Genomic DNA, 26,570 nt, shown 5'->3' with positions numbered 1-26,570 from the left:
AAGAAGTGCTCTAACTTATATTCAACTCACTACCATCTTGCCAGTTACCCAGATTTGAAACCTGAGTTGTTTTATATGCCTTCTTCTCCTCAGCTGAAATATTGATAGGGTAGGACCGTCCATTCAGTGTCTCAATCTGCCCCTCTTTTTCCGTCACTGTGTTCGTTCTATGCCAGGGCCTCTCTTTGACATGGTTTCATTCCACAAAAGCATAGGGACTGGGATGTATAAAGTGAGGAAGGCACAATTCCCTCCTTAAAGGGATTTGAATCTTAGGACTTTCTGGCTAGCTTCCCAAGTATCCCCCCCCCACCCCCACCCACCCATCCTCTAGTACTTCCTGATGCTGCGAAGCACTGTGCATTACTCAGCACAGTGCTTGGCAGTTAATACGCATTCAGATTCTGTTTGCTTTCTTCCCCTCCCCCTTTCCTTTCTCTGCCTCCTGAACTTTTGCTCCACTTCTCAGTGTTGCACAGACCCCGTCTCAAGTCTCAGTAATAATGTAATCTGACTCTGAGAGAGAAGAATAAAAGGAAGAAAGAAGGATTACAAAGTGAGAGAGGAGTGCTATCTCACTGACATGAGGCACCCGTTTTGCCCAGGAAACTTAGTCTCTTCTTGTCTACACATTGCTGTTGATGTCCCTCAAATCTACCCTAATTTTATCATGACACCGTTTATTGTACAGCTGGAAGTGGCTGTTTGTTGCCCACCAGACAAAATCATGTTGTGTTCCTGACCCTACCCACACTTACTCCTTACCACGCCCTTCCAGTCATCTCCTGGGGCAGGTCAGACACCTCCAGGTCCACCACACCCTCTGCTTTTCTCTGTGTACCTGTGTCCATGTGGAAGGCTCTTTCTTATCTTTACCCTTTTTCTGTTAAAACCCTTCCTGTCTTTCCATACCCCCTTCCTTGGCTTCTTTCCCACAGAATACTTTCCCAGGTCCTTGTCAGTCCTCATCACTTCCTCTGTAAGCCTCACGAGATCTTGGTTTATAGGTTTCAGTTTTTAAAAACACTGTAGGCAAATGCAAATCCTGGCCTTGTCACTTCCTAGCTAAATGATGTTGGGCAAGATCTGTATTTGCTTTAAGAAAGCTTTGCATTCCTATTTGTGCTGTAGGAACAACAATAGTACCTATCTGAACAGATACTTGTGATGACCGAAGGGGATAATGTATATAAAACACTTAATGCAGTGATTCACAGCATGTAGTAAGCACTTAGGAATTTGCTATTGCCAATATTGTTGCTATTATTATTTTATCTTTATAGCACTGAAAGTCTTCTACAATACTTCATATTTATCTGTGCACATCACCATTCCTCTAATAACTCAAAAATTCCTTGGGATCCTGTGACCCAGTTCACGCATCCTTGGTATCCCTTAGAGAACTAGAACTATGGAGCAGAAGCTTTGTAAATGTGTTTTGAAAGAGTACATGTAAATTACCTGGCTGATAGTTACCAGAATTTTGTTGCCCTACAGTGTGTTCAGACAAAATTAATTTTATTAAACACTAAATAAAACGAAAGTTTTTGCCATGAAGTCATAATATAGATTAACTTGTAAAATTATTGTAAAAGTACAGAGGAAATTAGAATGTGCTTTTGTCATTAAAATTCTTGATCAAATAAGGATTAGGAAAGGAGGCCAAGCATATCATTGAAAAGACTAGAAGAAAATAAACCAAGCATATCAGAGGAAAGTACTCCAAGCAAATTTCTGGTTGCCAAACATAGTGAAGAATAACAAGAAGTCAGCATCGAATTGGTGTGTTCAGTGAACAGGAAATGGGTAGTGAACAAAACATACTTAGGCATTAAGAATGAATTTCAGTGGGTTTGCTGTTAATGTGGGCATTGAGCAAAATTAAAGTATAATTTCTTGTATTTACTTTAGAGTGTTAAAAGTATATTTCTGTTAAAATGACATGGTAACAAATAGATTTTTCTCTGTGATAGTGAGTGAATAAGCTAATCATAAGAAACAGAATGAACAGATTTGAGGAAGTATGACAGCAAGCATTTTTTTTCTTGATGTAACCATTGAAAGTGATGGGATTTTAGAAACCAGAAAAATGCTTCCAGATGCCAAACCACTACAGGTGAGGAAGGGAATGAATGAAAGAGGGAGAAGGAAGGAAGGAGTTCCATCTGGGCGTTGTTGAGTGGTGCTATAGGACGTTCTTTAAACTCAGTTTGTACTCACTTTGGAAAGCTCCGCTGCAGGATAATTATCTCGAGACCATACTAAGGAGCAGAGGACAAGTCCTAAGAGTTGTTTACTTTGGTAGAACAGAGGTGGCATCTTTCATCTGAGCACTCACAGTTGTTGCCATTTTCTATAGAATAAAACCAGAGGTCTTGGTATTATAAACCTGTGGACGGTCGTGTTCTGATGCTCTTCACAGGCCAGTGCAGACAACTACATATTTACTTTGGCGGGGACGCATGTGAATGAACTTCATGGATGAGCTTCTACAAAAACCCGTTGGTATCTGAAGGCAGTATTTCTGGTCTACAGAATATAAGATAAAAATGACTAAGCAGCTGTTGATTTTTAAGATAAACCACCTATAGTTTGATGGTGTTATTTTAAGCTCCTCAAATTTAATTTACACTTCTGTGAGCTTCCTTGCTCCAAGACTTAATCAGTCTTCAGTCTGAGGGAGCATGTTCTCAGGTTTCTAAAAATCAGATAATACTTAGACCAGAAGTAGCTCGTTGCTATGTTTATAGCCATTTTCTGCCACATTTGCAGAGAGAATTTATGTAATGTAAAATCTTCCAGGAAACTCTGTGGTCAGGAAAAGTGGAGCAGCTTTCTTTGTAGAACTTACGCTGTGTAATAAAATGGCTGCTTGTTTTCTCAACCTTTCTAAATTTGCATGGGAGAATAGAAGATACATCATAGACCATACAATAATTGTGGCTGAAGAAATGCATCAGAGGGAAAAGGATTCTTGTAGGGTAGTGGGCTAGCTAGGGCGGTTTATTATATTCTGTTACCAGAAGAGGGGAATCTCCTGTACAAAGGTGTCTGCCAGAGGATTGGGGATACTGCTGGGATGTGCAGCAGAATCCAGAAGCAGCGGATGCTCACCAGGGCTGGACCACTGGTACTGGATGGAAGACTCTCAGACATTAGAGCTGTCTGTTTGCCAACTGCATTAATGTCGAGCTTCCAGAGGTTTTTAAGTCAGGAGAATTAGTGCTAGGATCCCAGGTATTTGTAGTTAATCATATTGGATATCTTCCTTTACTTTTAAAAACCTGTCTCAACCTTGTGCAAGTGTGGATTTTAGTATGAAAAGAACTACCTCAGTCCTTTGTTCTGAAGAGTTCTAAAATTTTAATAAGGCTCCTATAGGGTTAAAATTCTACAAAATATAGTAAAGAGGGTAAATTCCTAATTGCGAAGAAAAAGAAGACTCCAAATACAACAAAAGACAATAAACTGTGTAAGCATTAAAAGCGTCTGTGTAATTACAAAGAACATTAGGAAAAAAGAAATAGATTGGGTAAAACACAAGTATTAAGTATGTCACATAGCAATCGACAACCTGGTTTTTGGAGTTAGATGTCCGGATTCACAGCTCGGCCACTTAGGAGCTCTGTAACCTGTGTGATCTCGGACACGTCACAACTTCTCCAAGCCCAGTTTAATTTTCTAAAAAGTAATGCTAATGTTTGCAAATTAGAATGAGGATTAAATGAGATCATGTATGTTCCAAAGTATGTGCTCCATGCAAAGCACGGTATTGTAGCTTCCATTGTTACAAATCATCCAGGTTCATTCAAATTTGTAACAGCCTCGAGATCACAAAGACAAAAGAGGTGAAGTACAGGATTGCTATTTCAGGTTGGATTCTACACTTACCCCCCCCACACATAAAAAACTATCCATGTGAAATATCCTATTCTCCATGCAAGTCTTCTTGAATTCTCACCTGATTCAACCAGAAATGACTTCCTCCTTTGATCTTTGTAACCCTCTGTAAAGAAAACACTTGTATTTCTCATAATGAAGCCGGTACTAAAAGCATATGTTTTTGTCTTATCTTTCTAAGTAAACGTTCAGCTTTTTGAGAGCAGCTACTGTTTTTAACCACCTTTTTATTCCAAGAAGAAGCTAATATACAGTAGATATTAGAGAAAATTATATTTAATTGAAATGGTGATGTATTTAAATAATTGCTTTTCTCATATTTTTTGTAACATTTGCATTTTGGGTCATAGCGCAATTCTTGATTAGTACGTGTGCTACATGTGTTATATGTCTGTTTTGAAGTTATTGTGAAAAGAGCTGTGTGAATTTTAGAGTGGCCACTTTGTGTTGAGATAGTACATTCATTCTGGAAACAGATCAATATTAATATCAAATGTAAAACTCAATTTACAAATGTACTTGTACAAAAATAAAATAAAAACTCAATTTAAGTTCAACTGTACATTATTATGACAATTGACGTGTCAGGTGTGAGAGTCTTAAAATGTTTTTCTTTCCTTCTTTTTTTATTATTGTTCAAGTACAGTTGTCTCCATTTTCCCATCATCATTTTTCCCTGCCCAAACCTCCCCCCACCTCCCATCCTCAGTCCTACCCCACTTTGGCTTTGTCTATGGGCCCTTTATACATGTTCCTTGATGACCCTTCCCTTCTTTTCCCCATTATTCCCCTCTGCCCTCCCCTCTGGTCACTGTTAGTTTGTTTTTTATTTCAATATCTCTGGTTATATTTCACTTGCTTATTTGTTTTGCTGATTAGGTTCCACTTATAGGTGAGATCATACGGTATTTGTCTTTCAATACCTGGCTTATTTCACTTAGCATAATGCTCTCCAGTTTCATCCATGCTGTCGTGAAGGGTAGGAGTTCCTTCTTTTTTCCTGCTGCGTAGTATTCCATTATGTAAATGTACCACAGTTTCTTGATCCACTCATTTACTACTAGGCACTTAGGTTGCTTCCAGCACTTGGCTATTGTAGATCCACCTCAGAACAAAAGACCTACACAGATTGAAAGTGAAGGATTGGGAAAAAAAAAAACATTCCAAGCAAACGGATAGGGAAAAAGAACTGGGGTGGCAATATTTATATGAGACAAAATAGATTTCAAAACAAAGGCCATGAAAAGAGACACAGAAGGATACTTCATAATACTCAAAGGAAGAATACATCAAGAAGACACAAACATTATAAATATATATGTACATAACATAGGAGCACCCAAATATATAAGGAAAATCTTGGAGGACTTCAAGAAAGATGTAGACAGCAACACAATTACAGTAGAGGATTTTAACACCCTACTGTCAAAAATGGACAGATCATCCAAACAAAATATCAACAAGGATATAGTAGCATTGAACAGCACAATAAATCAAATGGCCTTAACTGATACATATATATATATAGAACCTTGCATCCCAAAGAAACAAAAAAAAAACCCCATTCTTTTCAAATCCACATGGAACATTTTTAAAGATAGACCAATGATCAAGCCTCAACAAATTTAAAAAAAACTGAAATCATATCAAACATTTTCTCAGTCTACAGGGGCCTGAAACTAGAAACCAACCTCAAGGAAAAAACTCAAAAACATTCAAACTTATAGAGACTGAATAGCACATTATTAAATAATGAATGGGTTAATAATGAGATCAAGGAAGAAATCAAAAAGTTTCTGGAAACAAATGAAAATGAACACACAACCGTCCAAAACCTAAGGGACACAGTGAAGGCAGTCCTGAGAGGGAAGTTCATAGCGATACAGGCTTACCTAAAAAAGATAGGCACATTTCGAATAAACAACCTAACCCCACATCTACAAGAACTGAAGGAACAATGACAAACAAAGCCCAGGAGAGTAGAAGGAAGTAAATAACCAAGATCAAAGCAGAATTAAATGACATACAGACTAAAAGAACAATTCAAAAGATCAATAAATCCAGGAGCTGGTTCTTTGAAAAGATAAACAAAATCGACAAACCGTTAACTGGACTCATCAAGGAAAAACGGGAGAGGACCCAAGTCAATAAAATGAGAAGTGAAAGAGGAGAAATTACAACTGATACCACAGAAATACAAATGATTATAAGAAATTACTATGAACAACTATATGCCAAGAAATTTGATAACCAGAGCAGAATGGACAAATTTCTAGAAAAAATATGCTCTTCCAAAATGGAATTAAAATGGTTCTAGGTACATTAACCTACCTAGGTCAGGAGTTAGTCACTGAAACTAAATGATTAAGTATTATTGTAATGTATAACATCTGCATTTTGATGAACTCAGGTGTGCATATTACTTTTTTTTTCTGTAGGGGACTTTTACTACATTGACTCATCACTGGTATGGAATCAGTTGTACATTATATGTAAAGCTACAGAGCCGACAAATTACGGCGCATAGGAAACATCTTTGCCTGCTTGTCTCTATAAGATTACTGATTGTGTGTAGTATAGTGCAGTGATTGACACCCTCATTACTTTTGTTTAGCACTGCTGACTGATAGTGTTTTCCATCTATCTGTTTATTTCTTTCTCCATTTTATTTCAATTTGAAATTTGTAGATATGGATATGATTACATTTTGATTAAAATAATGTGGGGGTATTTTTCATGAAGATGAATTAGAAAAGTACTCAGTTTCAATCCCAGCCGCTACTTGGTCTGTCATTTCACACACATAATGAAATTTTATGAGGATGTGAGAATAGCATTGATTCTTATGAGCTGGTTCAGAAATCTCAGATCTGAAATGTCTGCTTTTCAATATATGTGAAATAAAACTTGTAATTCACTTGTTATTGCATCCTGACGTGCTCTTCTCAAACGCTGGAACATAGTATTGATTTACATTGTAATGTGTACTTCCCTCCTTTCTTTATTATATTTAATTTTACTTCTTAGATGTTGAAAAGCACTAGAGGAAGTATTAAAAATGGAGAAGCTGTCTGATGGGTTGGTGGGGGGTCCCTGGGGACATGTGAGACAGGGAAAGAGGGAGAAGATGACATTTGACCGGAACCGGACTTGGAGTAGCAATAACTAACCATGTATTGCGGTGTCCTTATGAAATATTTGCTGCTCGTTTCATTCACATTCTGTGTTGTGAAGGGCTATGAAATTAAAGTAAATTCCTCTGTGAGCTTATAGCTTTTTTAAAGGATTTTTCTGAGGTTACAGTTTACTTTATAATTATAAGTACAATCAACTCTAAGTAGTGTGCAAAAATTTTAAAGTGATATTGTAAAGTAATTCATATTTTCTGTTTTCAAAATATGTCCTTCTATCTTAACGGATACCTGAAATATCCCAAATTTTAAAAAAACATATTAAAATCAGTGAAAAACAATGTAGGTTTCTAATAGCTTTCCACTCAGCATTTAGTCTACAATTGAACAAATTAAGATTGATATGAATGATAATGGCAGAAGAAATAGGTTCTAGCTTTCTCCATGTGGTCATTCATTCTTTCAGTCATTTATTCAAGAAACCTTCTTTGAGTGCTGAAATTAGCACAAGGAAAAGTACAAAATTCTGATCTAAAAATTCAGTCCCATAAAGGGCTTGAGGCTGGAGGGCCAATGAGAAGTACACAATTATGATAAAATATAATAACAGCCTGTATACTGTGCTAGGTAAACAGGCAGCAGCCCCTAACTCTGCAGGAGATGGAGAGTAAGTCACATAAAATGTGACATTTTAGTGGCATCTTTCAAAGTGATAAGAGTCTCCCAGGAGAATCACGGGGCAGGCTCTTCAGGCACAGGGAACAATATGTGTAAAGGCACAGAGGTAGTTAAAAAACTTAAAAACTGTCTTCACCCTTGAATTGCTTAGGAGCAGACTCGCTCGTTTCAGTGACCATGAGAATGACAACAGAAATAAACAAACCCCAGGTTGTGTAATTATTTAATGATTATTGAACATTATCATACTCCTCACTAGACGAATCTTGTTAGGCCCTACCCCCACCCAGTGAGTACCATGTAATTAAGAAAACAACCAAGACAGGGGTGAAAACAGCATCCAGTCAGTCAGCAGCTGTCTTAGAGGGGTTATGGCTGTCTGTGTGGAGATTTATAGATGAACTGCTGCACTTTGAACTGCGCTGGGGACAAATGTGGTGGCAGACATGGGTTTCTATTGCTCCAGGCAGCTGAACCGAAGGTAGGTGGGCTGCCCATTATGGTCCCTCTGAAATTTTATGGTGGTCCAAGGTAGCCCCAATTAGGAAACCCATGTCTAACCCAGCTCTTTTCTAAACCATCATCAATATATATGAATTTATAAAAACTATGAAAGGTTCTGATACTAGATAATCAATGTGAAATTTTATATAATTTGGTAAAAATACAGCCAGGAATTTGGAGAATAAATGATCTCTTCATGCTGTTACAAAATTGTATAAAACTAAAGGAAATCTCTTTCCTCTGAAGAATTATTGGGAATAATCTCTAAGATTATTACCAAGCTATAGTTAAAACTATCATAGCTTTGTGGTTGGATAACAGAATTGTTATCAATATTTTATCAGCTTAAAAACATCTAATTTCAACAGTATATGCCCAAGGAAATTTTTTCAAAGTTCTAGGCATATTACTGTTATAATGTATTATCTGGAATAATATATATACTGTCTGGACTACAAAGTTCTAACATGAAAGGCAATTATTTTTGTTTGATGGCTTACATTATAGTAAATTAATGGCTTGATCAATGTAAGTACATTAAAATATGTATTTATTTTTAAAATAATATTTATGAGAGACAGAGAAGTAAGGAGAGATTTTGGATGACTTAACTAATTTGTATGTATTTTCTCACTTATATTTTATTTGTACTCATCTGATTTTGATATTAGATCCGTTTTCTTTCTCATGTACACAGTACTTATTCCCTTCCGTTACATTTTTGCTGGACACTGAGCTGGAGTTCTGGAGTTACAGTATTCCTGGGAGCTCAGGCAGGGTGTGAACCACTTCGGGGCTCTGAACCACCACTGACTTGCCTTTCAAGTGCTGACAGTGATGTTGGTTTGCCCCTCTTACAGAAGTCCTGGGAGGAACAACAGCTTCCAGGGTTACAAAAGAGCTGAGTTATATGCAGTTAAATGGAGTATCATATTGATTGGATAAGGTTTATATTTGCTTATGTTATAAAGACAGGTTAGTCTTAGCAGAAGCGCGATGGCATCTTCACAGAGGGAGGGAACTTACTCAGGAGGGTATTTCCCCAGCAGTTTGCATATGCAGCTTTATGCCTGCAAGTGTGGATGCAAGTGTCAACTGTGCCTGACTCCCACAGCTTCAGCTCCATTATCCTGGAGGTCAAAATTCACAGAGCGATAGTTTCACATTGTTTTCTGTTATCCTTCTCATGCTCCAGGAAAGACGCGGGGGGCAGATGTATTTAATGGGAATAGCGTCCTGAATGTTCACCACAGAGCCCATACACAGCTGGCTGTGAGATGCACTTTTGAGAACTGATTCCCACCATTGCTTATTCTCTCTTTCTCTTACTTCCTATTATTGGTGGGCCTTTTGTTCAAATCCTTTTGTATTCAAGCTTTGTGTATCTATAAACTATGCATGTACTTCAAGAGGATTATACAATACTTTAAGATATGTTATTCCTTTGTATGTAATCTGTGTATGTCTGTGTTTGAAAAAGATACTGCAGTAACCAAGATGCAGGTACTGTCTGAAAATTTACCTCTGAGTAACAAAATTGTCTTCCTCATTTCAGAACATGATGAGTGCATCACAAATCAGCACAACTGTGACAAAAACGCTCTATGCTTCAATACTGTTGGAGGACATAACTGTGTTTGCAAACCAGGCTACACAGGGAATGGAACCATGTGCAAAGGTAACAGGTTTCAGCGCCAGCACCTCTTCCATTACAGAGATGTCACTCACCTTTACATCCCTCCACCTCTTCTCAGCACTGTCATCTACCTTCCGTGCACTGTCCGCAGTCATGGAGAGCTTTGCAGCGTGGCTCGTGGCCTTCCTCCTGGCTGCATCAGTATTTAAGTGGCCAGACTGTTCAACAGCTTTGACTGTAGGTTCCTGGACCTCAACCACAGTGGTTTCCATCTCTGTTCCTCTGTAGTAGATCACATCCTGGGCATTGTTTTACAGAACTCCCCCACCCTTGAAATGTTAAACTTCGACATTTTACTGTCTGAACCCAGCTCCCCTGCTTGCAGTTTGCCTACTCTGTTCCTTCAACTCTTGAGCTTCACCTTCCTGTCCATCCTGTTTACCAGTTTTCTCTTAGGTTCAGATACTTCTTTTTGAATTTCAAAATTGACAGCTTTTTTTGTTTTTTGGAAGCAACACATTCCACTGTGAAATATCTGGGTTTCAAGTCTCATAGGTTTTTCTTCTCTGTCTTCTCTCTTGAGCTGCTGATACTAATTAACTGGAAATATTGGTTCTCTACATTTTACAGTTTCCCATTTTAGTTTCTTTTTAATACCAAGAAATAATTCTTTTAAAGGTCCTGTTGAGGTCAGGTTTTCATTTCCACCAGGGGATATTCCAACTATCGTTTACTATCATCTGTTAATTCACTCTAAAAATGCCTTCATTTCCTTCATCAGATGAGCTTACCTCCGTCTTCACTAGGGAAATAGAGGTTCTATTTCAGAAACTCTACCAGCTCCCGGAAGACAAAATCCATATTCATTATTATGTCATACAGATTTATTTTTATTTGTCTAATTTAGGTGTTTTAAGCTTCAAAATGGCCCATTTTTCAAATAGACTCTGTCCTTCATCCTGGAGTTCACTGAAATCAATTTGCTGCAGTACTACGGGGGGCGGATAATAAGGGTTGGGTGTTACTGCAGTGACCCGGAAACATTGATGCAGGTAGGAATGGGCCAGAGGATTACTCTGGCTGGTCAAAGTCTGTGGGCATCTGTAATCTAGAGTATTGTGGAGAATGCCTTGCCCCACTGACTGTAACAAGCTGACCTAATTCATCTACACCAGACCTTGCCAGGCTGAGAAAACAGCTCCTGACCCTTACAGAGCCAAAGAAGCTGAAGTGGAAATGGAAGCTTCTAAGGGTGCTCAGCCTCGTATGTCTTGTTTTTCTCATCTTCTTTGAAGGCAGCGCATCTCAAAAGATCACCTTTGCAATGGCTCAAGCCTTGACTCTTTTTCCCGCTCACTTGCAAGCTCACTCTAAGACCATAGGCTATACAGGTTCTTTGGCCTTGATCCTGGATCCTGACCTCTCCTTTGCAGGGGAATGCAAGACTCTGAAGAGCACTATAGCAAATTCTTCTTACTATTGGCTACTTCGGCCCCAGGACTGATTTTAAAGTCTTTGAAAGATGGGGCATTTCTCTAACATTTTGTTACTTTGGCCAGTGTGTAGAATGATCAGAGCCTCATATGATTTAGTCATTTTCTATTTCCTTATTCTATTCTCTAGATAGTAGTTTGCTCCTTTAGAAAACTAATGAGGATCGCTGCCATTTTTTAGGTTTGAGTTCAACCTGGATTGTTCTAATGATGTGAAATCCTGATTGTAACATACCTCCTGTAGTGCAAAACATTTTTTTAAAATAGAAAGTTTAGTATTTTATTTTACAGGTAAAAAAATTGACATTGGAAAGAACACTGTTTTACAAATGGTGTTGAAATTTCTTACCTGTATGGAAAATATTGTATGAATATGAAATTAGAATAGCATTTATAATTTGATGTCCATATCTCCAAGGGGATAGAGAAAGGCTAGACTTAGAGTATTGTGAACTACTTACTTCTAAAGTGCTAAAATCATGTATCTGAATTATTCTAGCATTTTGCAAAGACGGCTGTAGGAATGGAGGAGCTTGTATTGCTGCAAATGTGTGCGCCTGCCCCCAGGGCTTCACTGGGCCCAGCTGCGAAACAGGTAAGAATATCATTCTATCTTCTAGCAAATGAATTTTTACACTAATGGATAAAGTAATCCACGAGGAAAATAACGTTTCAAGTGGGATCTCAGAGCACAGAGCTATTAAAAAGGAAGTGCTGGGAGGGAGGAGGTCTCAGTGATGCATATTCACGGGTATTTCCCCAGTCACTCTGAGGAGGTTGTGCAGCTATTATAACTAGAAGCATGTTAAGTGTTTTCAGAAAGATATGTGGGATTGTGCAGGATTTTATGCTTCATAATTTATTTTATTCATTTTCAGCCCATTCTTCCTAGAGTCTGTTTGACTATATTAAAGCATAGACTTCAATTTTATGGCCAACTCACTTCCTAGGACACACTGCAAGAATTTTTCATTTTTACCAGGCCCATTCAATACTCATTTATTGTTTATTTACAAAGTATTTAAGGTTTTCTACTTCTTAGTCACTGCTCACTTAATCATTCCTCTACTTACTCTTTCTGATGGATGCTAATATTAGAAACTATTAAAATTTTTAAAATATGTATAGTTTATATATAGCTTATGACCCAAAAGATGCTTCTTCAGTTGAAAATGTACCTTGAGAATAAAAAAAGTGTTTTGCGTATTAGGTCCTGATCAAATCCATGTCAGTAGTAGTTTTGGTTGCTTTGGGATGAGTGGGTTCTAATAGCCAATGGCCTCCAAAAGCCTGGTTATGCTCATTCAGAGAGAGCTGCCCTCAGTGCCTGGTGGTTGCCGCCCACAGTGCTTTTTCCATAAATCTCAGTGCAGTGGAAGCAGCGCAGGTCTTGCCTCAATCCCACTTGCAAAGTCATCTGCTTTAATAAAAACACTGACTGGTCAGAATGTGAGACAGAAAGTGTTCTGCTCCTTTTGAGAAGTGAAAATTTCACTAAATAGCTCAAAAAAGGGTTTGCATCACTAGACCATTTCTTCCAACAAGTATCTTTATGTGCTGTTTTTGAAACTTCACTGGCTAATTGGTTACTAAGGTCTCTGATAGAAACACATAGTAGCTGTGTTTGATTGGGACTCTTTCTTAAAGGGATCGCCTCCTAAATCAGGAGTTCCCAAGCTTGTTGTGTATGTGCCTCACCCACAGGGCTTATGAACTTGTTAAACAATACAAGCTTTTGGTAATTAACTATCCTAGGATTGGCTAGATCAAAACCAAGTCCTTTCAACACAATGGTTCTGTGTCCTGTGATCTCCAATAGTACATTGAAGTAGTACCCATGCGCATTGAAGTACACTGTGGACCTTGCGTCAGGCAGCTATGCTTTCCGAACACAGTGATTTGTACTTCCTCAGGTGCGGAGTCAATGATGAAATACTGGCTTTTTCAGAGTATTTCATTGGTGTGCAACTTTGAAATAAAGGTTGTCCCATTAAATTGGGGATGATTAATGGCCTTGCCCAATTCTGCATATTATTCTTCTACTATGATTTAAAAGAGAATTATGTGATGAGAGTCTTAAAATCTGGAGTGACATAAGATTAATTTAAGCAATGTAAAATTTAATACCAGTGTTAAAAATAACCCAAAAGAATATTTATCTTTCTCTATTTAAAAAAAATATTCTTGAACTTCCAGCCTATGAAAAGATGACCGCAGAGGTACTCTGAGTAGCTGTCTGTAACAGCCTCCGACTTTGAGAAGGACAGATGTGGGGTCCAAACCTAGTTCCACCATTCACGTGCTTGCACGTGGCCTTGCACAACTTATGTAACTTCTCAGTGTCTTGTACTCTCCATGTATCAACTTATTCTTCACAAGTCTCCTGCCGGGTAGATATTATCGCCATTTACATATGAGAATATTGGGTTCACGGTGATTAGTATTTTTCTAAGATCACAGAATTAGCAGCTTAACACAGAGATCTTTCTACTCCTAAACCCAGGCATTTTATCTATATTGGTGCTTTATAGAATTTCGACTAACATCTCTCTAATGACAGAGGAGAGAAATTAGCTTCATCTAAGGTTCCAAAATGGCCCACCACAAGGGTCAAAATGTGTTCAAAACACTATGTTTTATCTTAGTAAAATATTCATTTATTTCTATTTTATAATATATGAAAATATTTAACTTACGTACATTGAGTAAAGTTGGAGCTTTAAGACATTGGGTCATAGTTTATTTCTGCTTTCTGGGATCTCTTGGCTCAAGATCAAATTTCCCTATTTGAGAAGCAAGCACTCCTGCCTCTTATCTGGGAACAGGTAACGCTACCACTTGCCTCAAAGCAGCTGTCCCAGTTATTGCTCCATGTTAGCTCCTAACCCCTCAGCTTCCAACAGCATCACTTTTGTTGGTGCAGTTATAAATTGAAGTGTGCCCCTTAAAAAATAACTTTAGGTAAGAAGAGGCTCATGCAAAATAATTTATTTATTCATGCATTTGAAAATATGTATTTAGGATCTGTTATATATATCTAGAAACAAGATATAGCAGTGAACAAAACATATTCCCTGTCTGCCTGAAATTTAGGGTCTAGGGACTGTGAAAAGGAAAAAATTAGATACATAAAATGTTGTCATGTAGTGGTGCTATAAAGGAAATTAAGAAAGATAGTGTAAAATTATTTTATTGACCTGTGGACCTTATGCATGATAGATATTATTACTGATACTTACTTTAATAATAAAGATAACTAACATCAGCTTCCATGTTAATCTCCAAATTTCAGTTGTTAATACAAAAAATATATTATTGCTTAGTCATCTCAGTTCAGTTTGTCAAATGTGGAGGTGGTGAGTGCTGAGGGGCATTGGGGTTGGGATTGCCCAAACCAGGGACCTGGCTGTCACCATTTCACGAAGAAGCCATAGAGAATAGACCCCCACGTTACTGCCTCAGGTCAGAAGTGTCCTTCCTCTCTCATTCCATTGGTAAGAACTAGTCACATGGATTATGTAGGAAGTGTCGTTGAACTGAGGGTCCAGGAAGATGAAACTGGTTTGGTGAGCATCAAGTCAGACGTTTGCCATACCTGCTGTCTGACATTGCTAGTACTACTAACTCTAAACAACCAAACTGTTTTCTATGTTTCTCTCATCTACTCAGAGGGACTTACTTCCTTTTTCAATCATTGCCTTCTTTCTACCTCCTGCAAGAGATCCTTAACTTGGAATTCCTGCTCTGTAGACTTTGGGGGTCCATGAATTCCCCAAATAACTGTGTATGTGTACATTTTTCTTTAAAGAAAACTCACAGCATTTAAAGATTTCATATGTTCTATATTTAACAAAGAGTTAAGAACTACTAGGGAGAGAATCTTTGATGATACATAAAGAACATTATGGCTATTTTATTCTGTGGAAGGTGATTCAAAGTCAAATACCCAATGCCTCCCAGGATGTTTCTTTGGGCACCTTAAACCCAAACACTCCCAATGAACCCATCATCTCCTGTATGACTCATGACCTTTTTCCTCTTCCTCTTCTATTACCAAAACCTGGTCTTTAACTTCTACTCCTTATTTCAGTGAGTGGCAGCCTCATCTACCGAGTCTGCTTGGCCAGTAGTCAAGGACTCATGCCCTTCTTATCGCCATTCACATCCAGTCAAGCCCTTTGCTTCTGTTTACTAGGTCCATTTCTCTCCATTCTAGCTGGTACTATGCAGGACTCTCAGGTGTATTTCTCTGCAATCCAGTCTCCACAGACTATCAGAGCACAAGTCTTGTCATTCACCCCATAGGGGAATAAAACTTCAGCATCCCCTGTTACCCTGAAGATAAAGGTCATATTTCTGAATGTGACATACAAGGCTCTTGAAGATTTGGCCTCTGCTTATCTACCCAGCTTTCACCCTCATGTCCCTCTGTTTCCTAAACTCATTCCTACCCAGTCGGACATTTAGTTTCATGGCGATAAAAAACTGTATCTGGTTCACTTTTGAATCATTGAGAGATATTATAAGGCCTGCACCTTATTAGGCACTTCACAGATATTTGGTGAATAAATTTTAAAATTAGGCATAAGCAAGTAGTTAATTAGAAGAGAAGGAAAAGAAAATGTGGTTGCTTCCATATTTGCTGGACATTTTTTAGTTTTAGTTTATAGAGGCCTCAGGGGCATGTACTCTCATACAGCCAATGAGGGAATTAAGGCCCAGAGAGGTGAAGGAACTCACACGGACCTGCAATTTAGAACTCAGGTGGACTGATTCCTAGTCCACCGTTTTCTTTTTCCTTCTTTTCTCCATTTTTTTCTTCCTTCTTTTTTTCCTCTTTTCCTGTGCCATGCTATATGCTAAGGAATTCATTCTACTGTCACGCCTCATGGGGTCTGTGCTTTTTGTTCTGCTCACCCTTTCAAGTGATCCTGTTGTCATTAATAGTGAAGACCGTGGCAGTTTTCCTCTCCCAAGGTAGGGAAAACAACAGGATTGCCAAGATTTCCTAAGTATAGAAATGGCCTAAATTTGGACTGCTGAGGTTGGATGCTGCCTCAGAGCTTAGAAAATAGGTTAATTCCTGGCCTTAGTGGCTATCTGGGCCTTCACAATGGACTCATTCAGGAGGAAGTGACAAGATTTACTGGTTTTTGAGAGACAATACTAATGCATAACATTTACCAAGTCTTGTTACTTTAGTTGAGAAAGTCTCCCCTGAACTAGCTCCCCCTAATTTATTTAGTCCATGAGGCCTGTCCAGAAAGTATCCAGCCATGTACTACAAAAAATAGAGACATTTATTGGAGAAGATACAAGATATAAGAAACATTGTACATAGGACAATGACACCTCAGTCCCCTTCAAAGTAGGTACATTGTGACATCACACAGTTCTCCCAATCTCTATCAGCTGCCCTGTTGTATTTTTCTTGAATCTCATCAATGGTCTGAAATTTCTTCCCTTTCAAAGGTGATTTTAGTTTGGGGAAAAGCCAGAAGTCACAGGGGACCAAAACTGGTGTGTAGGGAGATTGAGTCACCCAAGTGATTTGATGTTTCACCAAAAAACTCTGCATAAGAGGTGATGCATGAGCCGGCATGTGCCATGATGAAGCTGCCAATCACCAGTTGCCCATCCCTGTGGCCTTATGAATCATCAGAACAGTTTCCATGGAGGACTGTTCAAGCTTAACACAAAATTTGATACAGATTCATTGCTCTACTTGCTCAGTCACTTTGAATGTGATGGCCACATGGTACACATGCTCACTCACCAGCATCTACTATTCCCACTGACTAGTGCAGTGAAGTCATCATTGTTCACGCATGGGCCTTCCAGTCTACACTCCTTGGCTGCCAGGTTGCCTCGATGTGGCGTAAACCATTGCCATTAGATTAATAATGGCTGAGCTTTTTCTGGACAGGCCTCATATTTCTGCCTCATGTGTATATTGGTGGAGTGGTTGAATACATTTACCAACTTCACAAAGGGACTATGTGTATGCATTTTATTAATTAAAATTAATTTTTCATAGACTTCTTTTGTAGCCACTGTGTAAAATCGACCACCATGTAACAGCAGCACAACTGAATTTTTAGTTAAACATCCTAATATTCCATCAGATGTTTAACTTGGATTTAGCAGGGTGATTACTTCTTGGATAACAGAATAATGCATTAGAAATCTATGCATGAGATTGAACAGCAGTGTCACGGCCATACTATATTTATTGCACAGTTGCTAACCCTCAGCAAACATGTCTGATGACCTAGTTAATATGCAAAGCTGTCTTATATACTAAAAGTAAATATTTCAATCATGAATTAAACCCTAACTTTAAAGATTTGACAGTTTCCTATAAGTAAATGCTCACTTGAGTCAAGTTGAATGTTTATAACTGGAAAAAGTTGGTATCAAATGGGAAGCCTAAAAAAATACATATGCTGCAGTATCAAAGAAAAAGAGATCAGACTCTTTAGCGATAGATGGCTTCTTCTTTTTCCAGTGTGGGGAATAATGGGTGTCTTATCCACAGATCAAAACATGAAATGAGATTTTAATTATTTTTAGTGAGTAGTTAAATGAATATAAATTTAAGGTACATTTCTAAGTGTTTTCATAGCTTTTTAATAGCTTTACTTTCAAAATGATAAAATGAAACATGGGGTGTATATGACTGTTGCTTTACTTCAAATATAACTTCAAGTTGATTGGTTTTTAAAAGTTATGTTATTATTGCTACAGTATAGGGTAAAAATCCTTTACTTCATTTATAGTAACAAAGTAATTTTGCTAGCCGTAAGTACAGTTAGCATTTATTATTGATGTCAAATTATATTAAAACTTTGGATATGGTTAAATTAGCACATTTTTCATCATTAAAGAAATATAGGGTCCAACGAAAGTAAGACCTGCTTGAGTGTGGTTGGCAGGGTGATAATGTGGGTGTAGTAATGTATAGTTTTAATTTGAACATTTCACCTAAAATGTCATATGGTGTGCTTGAGTGTGATATTGTTATGTTACAGAATTACAGGCTTATGATTTTGTAATAATACATGGGCATTATTTATGCTGGACCCTGTACATTGATTTAATTTCATAATTACATAGCTTTTTCTTTCAAAAAGATATGTTTTTCAGAAGCTTACATTATTTTATATTGTTTTACATGAAGGACTGAAAATATTCAGAAGCAGGAGAAAATTCTCAAGATATTTGTACATTATATATTTTTTTTCTTTTTTTTTTTTACCAAATCAACTCAGTAAAATTTCATTACCAAAAGGTGTATCTTTTTCTGGGGAAAAACGGAGACTAAGGAAAAAATTGAGATAATATAGTTAGAAAATAAGAAAAATCTTTAAATACCTTTGCTTTACCAATAAAGGTGATCTTTTTCTAGTATTATTTTAAATCCATTTTGCTCTAGCTAAACTTCTTACACAAAAAATCATTAGCTAAACTTCATTGTAATAAATAAAATTTGGGATGAAGGAAGTTCAGCCTCTGATCCTTCTCGGTGTCCATCAAAGTCACTATTCCAGGCAAGATGCAGAGACCATTTGGTGACCTCTGTAATCTGGGGACACATCCATGGAGGGACCGTCGGTCCTCCTAAGACAGGATCTCCAGTCATACTTGTGGAGACCCGTCTGACCGTCAAAGTTGGCATCTAATGACGAAAGTGATTGAATTACACTTGATGAATGTGTACTAATGAACTTTAGATGAATTAGGGCTTTAGATCACAAGAGTACATTTTCCTGTTACAAATTTCTTTTTAAAGAATACAAAAACTCTCACCAGTCTTTTGACCATACCATGCATATGAGTTAACTTGGCTACTTAAGATATCTTCTCTTTAAGTTGGTAATCCTAAACCTCTTAAATAACCCTTTATTTGCTTAAGGTTCTGCCAAACCTTGGTCCTCCTTGGAGCATTTAAAGTAATTATAGAAAAAACAGAAACACTGAAGTCAGACAGACATTGCTTGCGTCCCAGCTCTACTGTTGACCAGCTCTGCAGACCTCTATGTTACTTTATTTTCCTCTGCCTTTATTTTCATATGTATACAAAATGAGGGTGATAATAGTATCTACCTCAGGCATTCATTCTGGAGATTGAATAAAATAATGTAAGCAAGGCATATGTGATTGTATTATACATATAAGTAAAATTTTATATACACAACTGTTTGAAGCTTTTAGACATCCTTCAGTTAACTGGGGTACCCTGAGATATTGTGAAGATTAGAATAAGAAGTGATTCTAGTTTTTATTCATTTATAAACCAGCATTAAGTATAATTTTACTATACTTTGATCATTTAAAATGTTTAAGTTACCAATAATGCATTCTTTGCATTTCTGAAAATTGCTTTATTGTAGTTCAGATGCAAATCTTAAAAAAATTAATGTTTTTTAGAATTCTGTTTTTGTATTATTCAGAAAGTAGTTAAAAGTTCTTAGTTTTAAATCTCAAAGTCATTCTTCCAAGTCCTTCAGGTTAATTGGAAAAGAAGTCTTACTTCCTCATTCCTTGTGTCAGTCATGTATAATAGATAACAACTGTGAGGAGACATTTTTCAGACTCTTATTGCAATGCCTGCCTAATTGAGGTTGGAAATGAGGACACGTCATGGAGGTAATGTAAGAGAAAAAATGCTCTCAAGCTATTAGAGGGAAGGTCTCCCCGAAAAAAAGTCAAGTGGAATTATTTGGGAACATGGACTTTTGCTTTAAATGTATTGATAATTTTTTCAATGGATCACTTTTGAATGTAATTTACATTGTATTATGCCATTTGTATTCCCTTGGTTTTTTTATATAGAACAAACCAAAGTCAGTTTTCAGATTTTTAAATATTTTAAAATTAATTCATACAGCATTCATATTTTGAATAAGCAGTACACGCACATGGTATAAAATTTAAAAGGACAAAAAGCATATAGCGACAAGTAAATTTTCTTTGTATCCCTTTTCTATTCATTGCTTTTTCCCCCCTAACTAGTATATCTTGACAATAATACTGCCAATATGTCCCCATTAGACAGAGTGATTAAATTGGAAATTGAAACTGAGAGGAGCCTGCTACGTGCAATCATGGAATTCTAATTTGTAACTCTGTGGTTGCCAATGAAGTGTACACCGGGGGCCAAGGTCTCTCTCTTCCTTTGAGCACCCCCATACTTTGGTTGGGAATGTTTTACAGTTTTCTCATTCATAAATTCTAAATATTTTTGTACATAAAGAAGCTGATGCACTTATCTTCGTTAGAAGCATGGTGAGAGAAGCAGAAACTTAATATTCTGGAGACACATTAGAAGCCGTAAAGACCTGAACAGCTACCTGGGACTTAGTATTCTATAATTCAAAATATATCCAGGACACAGTGTTTTATTTTTACTCAAATTATTTTTGCTTCTTGCTTTCCATTTTTTCCCCTTCCTTTTTTCTTCCCGACTGCAGGACCTATGTCAGTATTCTCGTAGAGCAGGGGTATTAGTGGCAAACTCACTTCCGACTCTTGGTCTGAAGTGGGCTCTGTGCCATTGCCCTGATTCTAGGTGGTGTCATCTGAGGCTTGGGAAGGAAGTGTTCCAGGGCCCTGGGGCCTTTGAGGCTTCTGTTCCAGGCCTGCTGTCAGTTCAATTGTAATTCGTTTGAAAGTGCTTTTTCACTCTAATCACTTTTAAGATCTCTTTTCCCTTGGGGTTTGGGGTTTCAATGAATTGTGTCCTGGCAGGAATTTATTTTTATTTATTTTGCTTGGGGCTCCTTTACAGTTGTTGAATCTGAGGAGACATCTCTTTCATCAATTTTGGAAAGCAATCAATCTTTATCTTCTTGAAGTTGCTTTTCTCTCACCCTCCTTATTCTTTCCCTGGACTTCCTATTGGATACATGTTGGCCCTTATCATCTTCTGTTTCAGCCTTTTTTTAGTATTTTCCATTTCTCTGCCTCGGCGCTGTGCCCTTCCTGATTTTGTCACATTTGCCCCCTGAGACCATCAGCTCTAGTTAGTTATCCCTTCAGCTCTAATTCTTCGTTTAGCTCATCCATTGGCTTTTTGTAGTTCATTAACTATCCTGTAGGAGTTTTCTTTTACAAATCTTTTGGTATGTTTCCCCTTAGTTCTTATTCTTTTCTTGTGGTTTTAATTTCTTTTTTTATGTCTTTAACAATTTTAAACATATTCATATTGCTCTGTAATTTGAAGTTCAAGGGCATCTAAATCTGCCTTTTCTTCCGTTTGCTGACAGTTGCTCATGCTACAGTATTTTCTCATTCATTTTATACTTTTGATATCTGACCTAACCTTTATTGACCTATGATGCCTGAGTCTTTCCTCCAGTGGTGTACCACATAAATGGTATAAGTTTAAACCTCAGAACTCCGTAAAAGCAAACAGTTTCTCTCCCTACCCAACCACAGGCATGGGTAGCATATCTTCTCCTGACCACCTGTGCTAGCAGATGTCTTGTCTTTATGAACGTGTGTGCTTTCTGTCCTTCACTTGCAGTGCAGGACAGCCCTGCAAGAGTCCTGTTTTTTACTGGAGTCTTGGACCTTATATAGGACTGAGTCCTCTCTGCTGTCACCATGTGGGCCATAAGATCCAATCTGCTCTTCAGCTTATTCTTGGGCCACGTAGGAATTTCCATTTAAAAAAAAAAAATTGGCCCCAGTGGTAGACAGCTGCCTAGGTTGCCTTGTACCTAGGCAAGTGTTCCAGTGTCAGGAAAACAGCAGCCGTCGCTGGTTGGCATTCTGGGCTAGTTCGTGCCAACTCCGCTGTTAACTATACCAGGATGTCAGCATAGTGGGAAAAAATTGACTCAGTTATAAATTTTACCTTGTATATTTGTAAGTAGTATGTTTGCAGAAAGAAGATTTTCAGGGTACGCACTTCTCAGCATTGCTGGAGTCAGGAAGAGAGTCACTCCCATTTTAGCTGTGCATTTGATCTGGTTGGTGCTTGGTGTCACCTGTGGGTGATGCACAGTGGTCACTCACACATTTGCACAGTGTGAGATGAAGCCTGTGGTGGCAGGACAAAAGTGCAGGTCTGTGGGATGTGAAAAAGAATGATGGTAATAGGAACAACTTCATGGAGTTTCCTGGGAGTGGAGCTGGGGCTGGGGCTGCTTCTTTTTCTTCACTAAACTTCAGGTGCTTTCAAAGAAAACTTGTGTTTCTTCCTAGAGGGATCTCATCTGTGGTTAGTTCCCATTTCTTCCTTCATGTAGGACTTCTGGAAGCAGCCCCGGGACTCAGGTAGGATAAGCCCATAGCAGTTAGTCGACCTTTTTTTTTTTTTCCAACTGATAGGTGACTCTTCCTTAAGAACTTCTGTGTGTTTTTTTTTCTTTTTTGAGATGATAAAATAGATTACAGGCATTTTTAAACTAAAATATGGCCCAGAAGTTAAATATCAGAATGGGTATAAAGTCAAGTCAAAAAGTGAATCAAATTTGCAAGTGACATAAACTGAGGAGGGTAGCTAACATGACAAAAGTCAGAACCAACATTCAAAGTCATTCCAGTAGCAGGAACAATGGTTTCAAAGTAACGCTGTGACCTGTAACAGGCACTGGAAAGCACCTCCTGTGGTCGCCCTGCTTTCAGCTCCCAAATAAGGCCACGCTGCTTCTACCAGGGTGTTTTATTTTTGGATTCTTAATTCTGATCTCTTACATCTTAGGACCACATTCACTGTGTCCCTTGCCCTATCTAACTTTGACTTTCTTCTTCAGTTGTCTTTCTTTTCTCCCTCTCCCCTTTCTCCATTTCCTTCTACTGGAGTGTGGGTTCCTTGAGAGTGGAGGTGAATCCTTCAATTTTGTGCTTTTCACAGGGCTTAGCATCATCCTTTGCATATACTATGCAGTCAGTGACTATTAATAGAATATAAATACACTCCTGCATTTGGGTTAGAAAAAAACAATTGCACGGGATAGAGGAAACCAACTTTAACAGTCATGCTTTGCTTGACCGTAGATCCTAAGTTTAGCATGAGCCAAAAGTACAATGCACTAGCTCTAAAATAAAATGCGAACGTACCCTGTGTTAATAGAAATAGAGTGTACAAAACTATGTAAATAACAGTCTCTCTGAATTCTGTATCATTTATTCCATGGTGGAATATTGTATCCACATTGGCCTACAGATTTAAGAGCTTATTTGCAAATCAGAGTGTGATAAGAAAAAGTTATCTGGGAAAGGGAAGCTCCAGCAGGCATGAGAGAATAATTTAGTAAACACTACATTGTTTGACCAAGAAATCAAAAGGTGGTATGAAAATTATTCTTAAATATATGAAGGGCTAAATTCATATTTGGATTTTGGTTAGGTCTAGTATGCAAAACTAGTAAATTTACCGAAAGGCAAGTTTGAGCCCCAGATAAGAAATACTCTGGCACAAGAACCAAATGAAATGGGATGGGCCAGCCTGTGTGTCCAAGCAGGGTCTAGGCGAGCAAATGTTGGAGGCACTCAGGGCTCGTTGGATTTTGCACTGTGTGTAGATTGCCTTGGTTTGTTGGGATAGCATAGGTCTCTTCCTGTTACAAGCTTTCATAACAATAGCTACTTCCAGCTACATGTGTAAGGGCCCCTTCTGTAATAATAAAGAAGCAGTGGAGTGGGATGATTAAGAGTTAAGAGCAGGCTTGGAAGATGGCTCTCTGGGTACAAATCCAGGCTCTGTCACTGACTCACTGACTACCTGTGTGGATTGGGACAAGTTGCTCCATTTTTATGTCTAGGTTTCCTTGTTTTAAAATGGAACGGTAGTAATAATAATAATAATAATGCCTACTTTATTGCATTGTTGAGGAAATTACTTTAGTTAGTACATACAAACAGTTACAGCAGTGGTTCAGTAAATGTTGGCTGTTGTATGACCTTACCCATAATCTCTGTAATAACCCTATAAAATAGTTATTATTACCAGATGAAGAGACTGAGGTTTGAAAAGATTAAGTAATTTGCTCTGGGCTGTACCGACAGTAAAGTGGGGAAATAAGGAGTCATGTCTGGGGCTGATGAATTAAAATAATCTGTACTGTTTCTGCTCTGATGTTTAACCTCCACTGCACCATAAAGGTGACTAAATACCTTTGACATGCCAGCAAACTTTGTGAAATATAGGTGCCAAATTATCTAAATTAAACATCCATTAAGCTCTTGTGCATGCACAGCACAACGTAGCATGTGACTAAAGATGCAGAAAGTAAAATGCAGGTTTTCTTTCTCCTCTCTTGGGAGTTCATATCTCTGACTGTCTGGTGCATAGGGAGCACTTTAAGTAAGTGGCAAGGAAAGAACGGGGATACAAAAATAATAGGAGTACCTTTTAAGTGATTGCTCACTACTAACCTTTTCTGGTACGGTAACCCCAGGAGAAATTGCTCTCGAGAAGAATAAATTTGGGAGCTGGAATCCCAGCACTTGCAATTTTCAGGGAAAGGCTTCGTAATAAACTCCTACTGGTGGGTGCCAGGAGGCAAGCAAGCAGCTGATTAAATGTGTGAAAAGTACGCACTCAAGTGTTAGGGTTTTCTTTGCCGGTTTTCTCAATATTCACGTCTGAAGATAATCATAAAGGCTAAACAAGAGTGAACTTGGGCTTCTTGTTTAATCAAAGGAACAAAACAAGTTAAAGGAATTCTCTATTTTATCTTTGAAAATATGAAGCTTTTTGTTGTCATTCTTAGTTGAGGTGTGTTTTCATTTGCTTTGAACAGCCTTTTAAATATAAACCACTCACTCGAGTGTGTTTCTTTCTTCAGATTTTAAAAGACCCAATGCCAGTCTTAAAATTAACCTCACCTTTGTCATTTTTATATAAAATCAAATATATTTTTAGTACTTCTCATAATTTTCTTTAAAATTTTTTTATTCAAGGAAACTAAAATATTTTGACTGAAATTGTTTGTGTTTCTGTTTGCTTGAAATTCAGTTAATCTAATGGACTCTAAAAATGAGAATGTACTATTCATTATGATCTTCTTGGTTTTGATCATTTATAACAAAAAGAAATTAATTAAAACACAGAGGCCTATAAATGGCCCTTCACAGGCAAGAGTGAGTTACATATTACAGGATGGCAAAGCCTTTACTTCGTGAAAGATGGAAAGTGGACTCTCCATAAATCACAAAAATTAATCACAAAACCTGAATTAGAAACCAAATGGTACTGACTCTGTTGCACAGATAACTTTGTGCCCTAAACTGAGTGAGAAGCAAGATTTTGTGTCTAAACTCTAGTATCCATCAAGTAATTTTAGCTTACACAGAAGCAGAATGGAGACAATTGTTAATTTAGTTGAATTTTTAACAAATATTTATGCTATATAATTTGAGATCAGATCTTTATCTTCAAGTTTACATCCTTGAAAGGCAACTAGAAGGGAAATGTTTGTTCTGCACTTGTACCCATTTAGTTTGGACCTCACCCCTCCCCTGAAATAGATCTCTTGGAAAACAAATCCAGCTTCCTGATGACTATTTCCAACGTGTTCACACTGTGTGCCCTTTCTGCAGAGTTTTCGAATTCATTCCAGCAGCTCCCTTTGGTTTTCTCGACATGACATTTTCTCCAGACCGCACTGTATTGCCACAACCTTATGTCGTAGGTGTTTTGACACATGTTCTTGGAGAGAGAAATTGAGAAGTGAGTACATTGCCCACGGTGACGCAGCTTTCAAGTTGAAGAGCTGGGAGTTAAACACAGGGCAGCGAGAACCCGAAGCCCCTCTGTGGAGCGGGAACCGTGTTCCCAGCACGGGCGACTGCACAGCGGAGCTCCCGCTGCTGCGCTGCGCGTTTCTGCCTCTCGGGCTGCCTTCGCTTGCCTTTCCTTCCTCTCATCCCCTGGACGTGAAGATTTAAATTACACACCTGATCATCTCTCTTCTTTCCTAACACTGTCTTCTCTGTGAAGCTCGACTACCCTCAAGTCTTCAAAAGCAGTCATCCTGTCCAGGCCCCTCCCACAGCTCAACTCCACACCCCGAGGGGCCGCCTTACTTGGAGGTTTGGCGCTTGGACGGCACTGCAGCCTGCTTGCCTGGGCTTTTCTGACTCCATACTGGAGTCATCGAGGCCTGGCAAACCACCCATCACCCGTTTCCTTCCTTCCTTCAAAGCAGCACTGATACAAATGGCATCTAGCAGAATTTTAACCAGCATTTTGAGGGTAATATAGGAGAACTAAAG

The 26,570-nt window shown here is 38.1% G+C and overlaps 1 protein-coding gene across 2 annotated transcripts in view; it reads left to right on the top strand.

Moving 5' to 3' along the window:
• NELL2 (neural EGFL like 2) overlaps positions 1–26,570 on the top strand; it is a 289,076-nt gene that overhangs the window by 184,843 nt on the left and 77,663 nt on the right. For both annotated transcript variants that reach the window (XM_037061082.1, XM_037061081.1), the window contains exons 15-16: positions 9,769–9,891; positions 11,842–11,937. In XM_037061082.1, coding sequence (XP_036916977.1) covers positions 9,769–9,891; positions 11,842–11,937 — 219 coding nt within the window. The remainder of the gene's footprint in view (positions 1–9,768; positions 9,892–11,841; positions 11,938–26,570) is intronic.

The sequence above is a fragment of the Sturnira hondurensis genome, unplaced genomic scaffold (assembly GCF_014824575.4).
Source record: "Sturnira hondurensis isolate 20B ecotype Veracruz unplaced genomic scaffold, ASM1482457v3 Scaffold0013190, whole genome shotgun sequence".
Taxonomy (NCBI): Eukaryota; Metazoa; Chordata; class Mammalia; order Chiroptera; family Phyllostomidae; genus Sturnira; species Sturnira hondurensis.
Note: the sequence above shows the minus strand (reverse complement) of the source record. Positions and strands in the feature narration are given on the sequence as shown.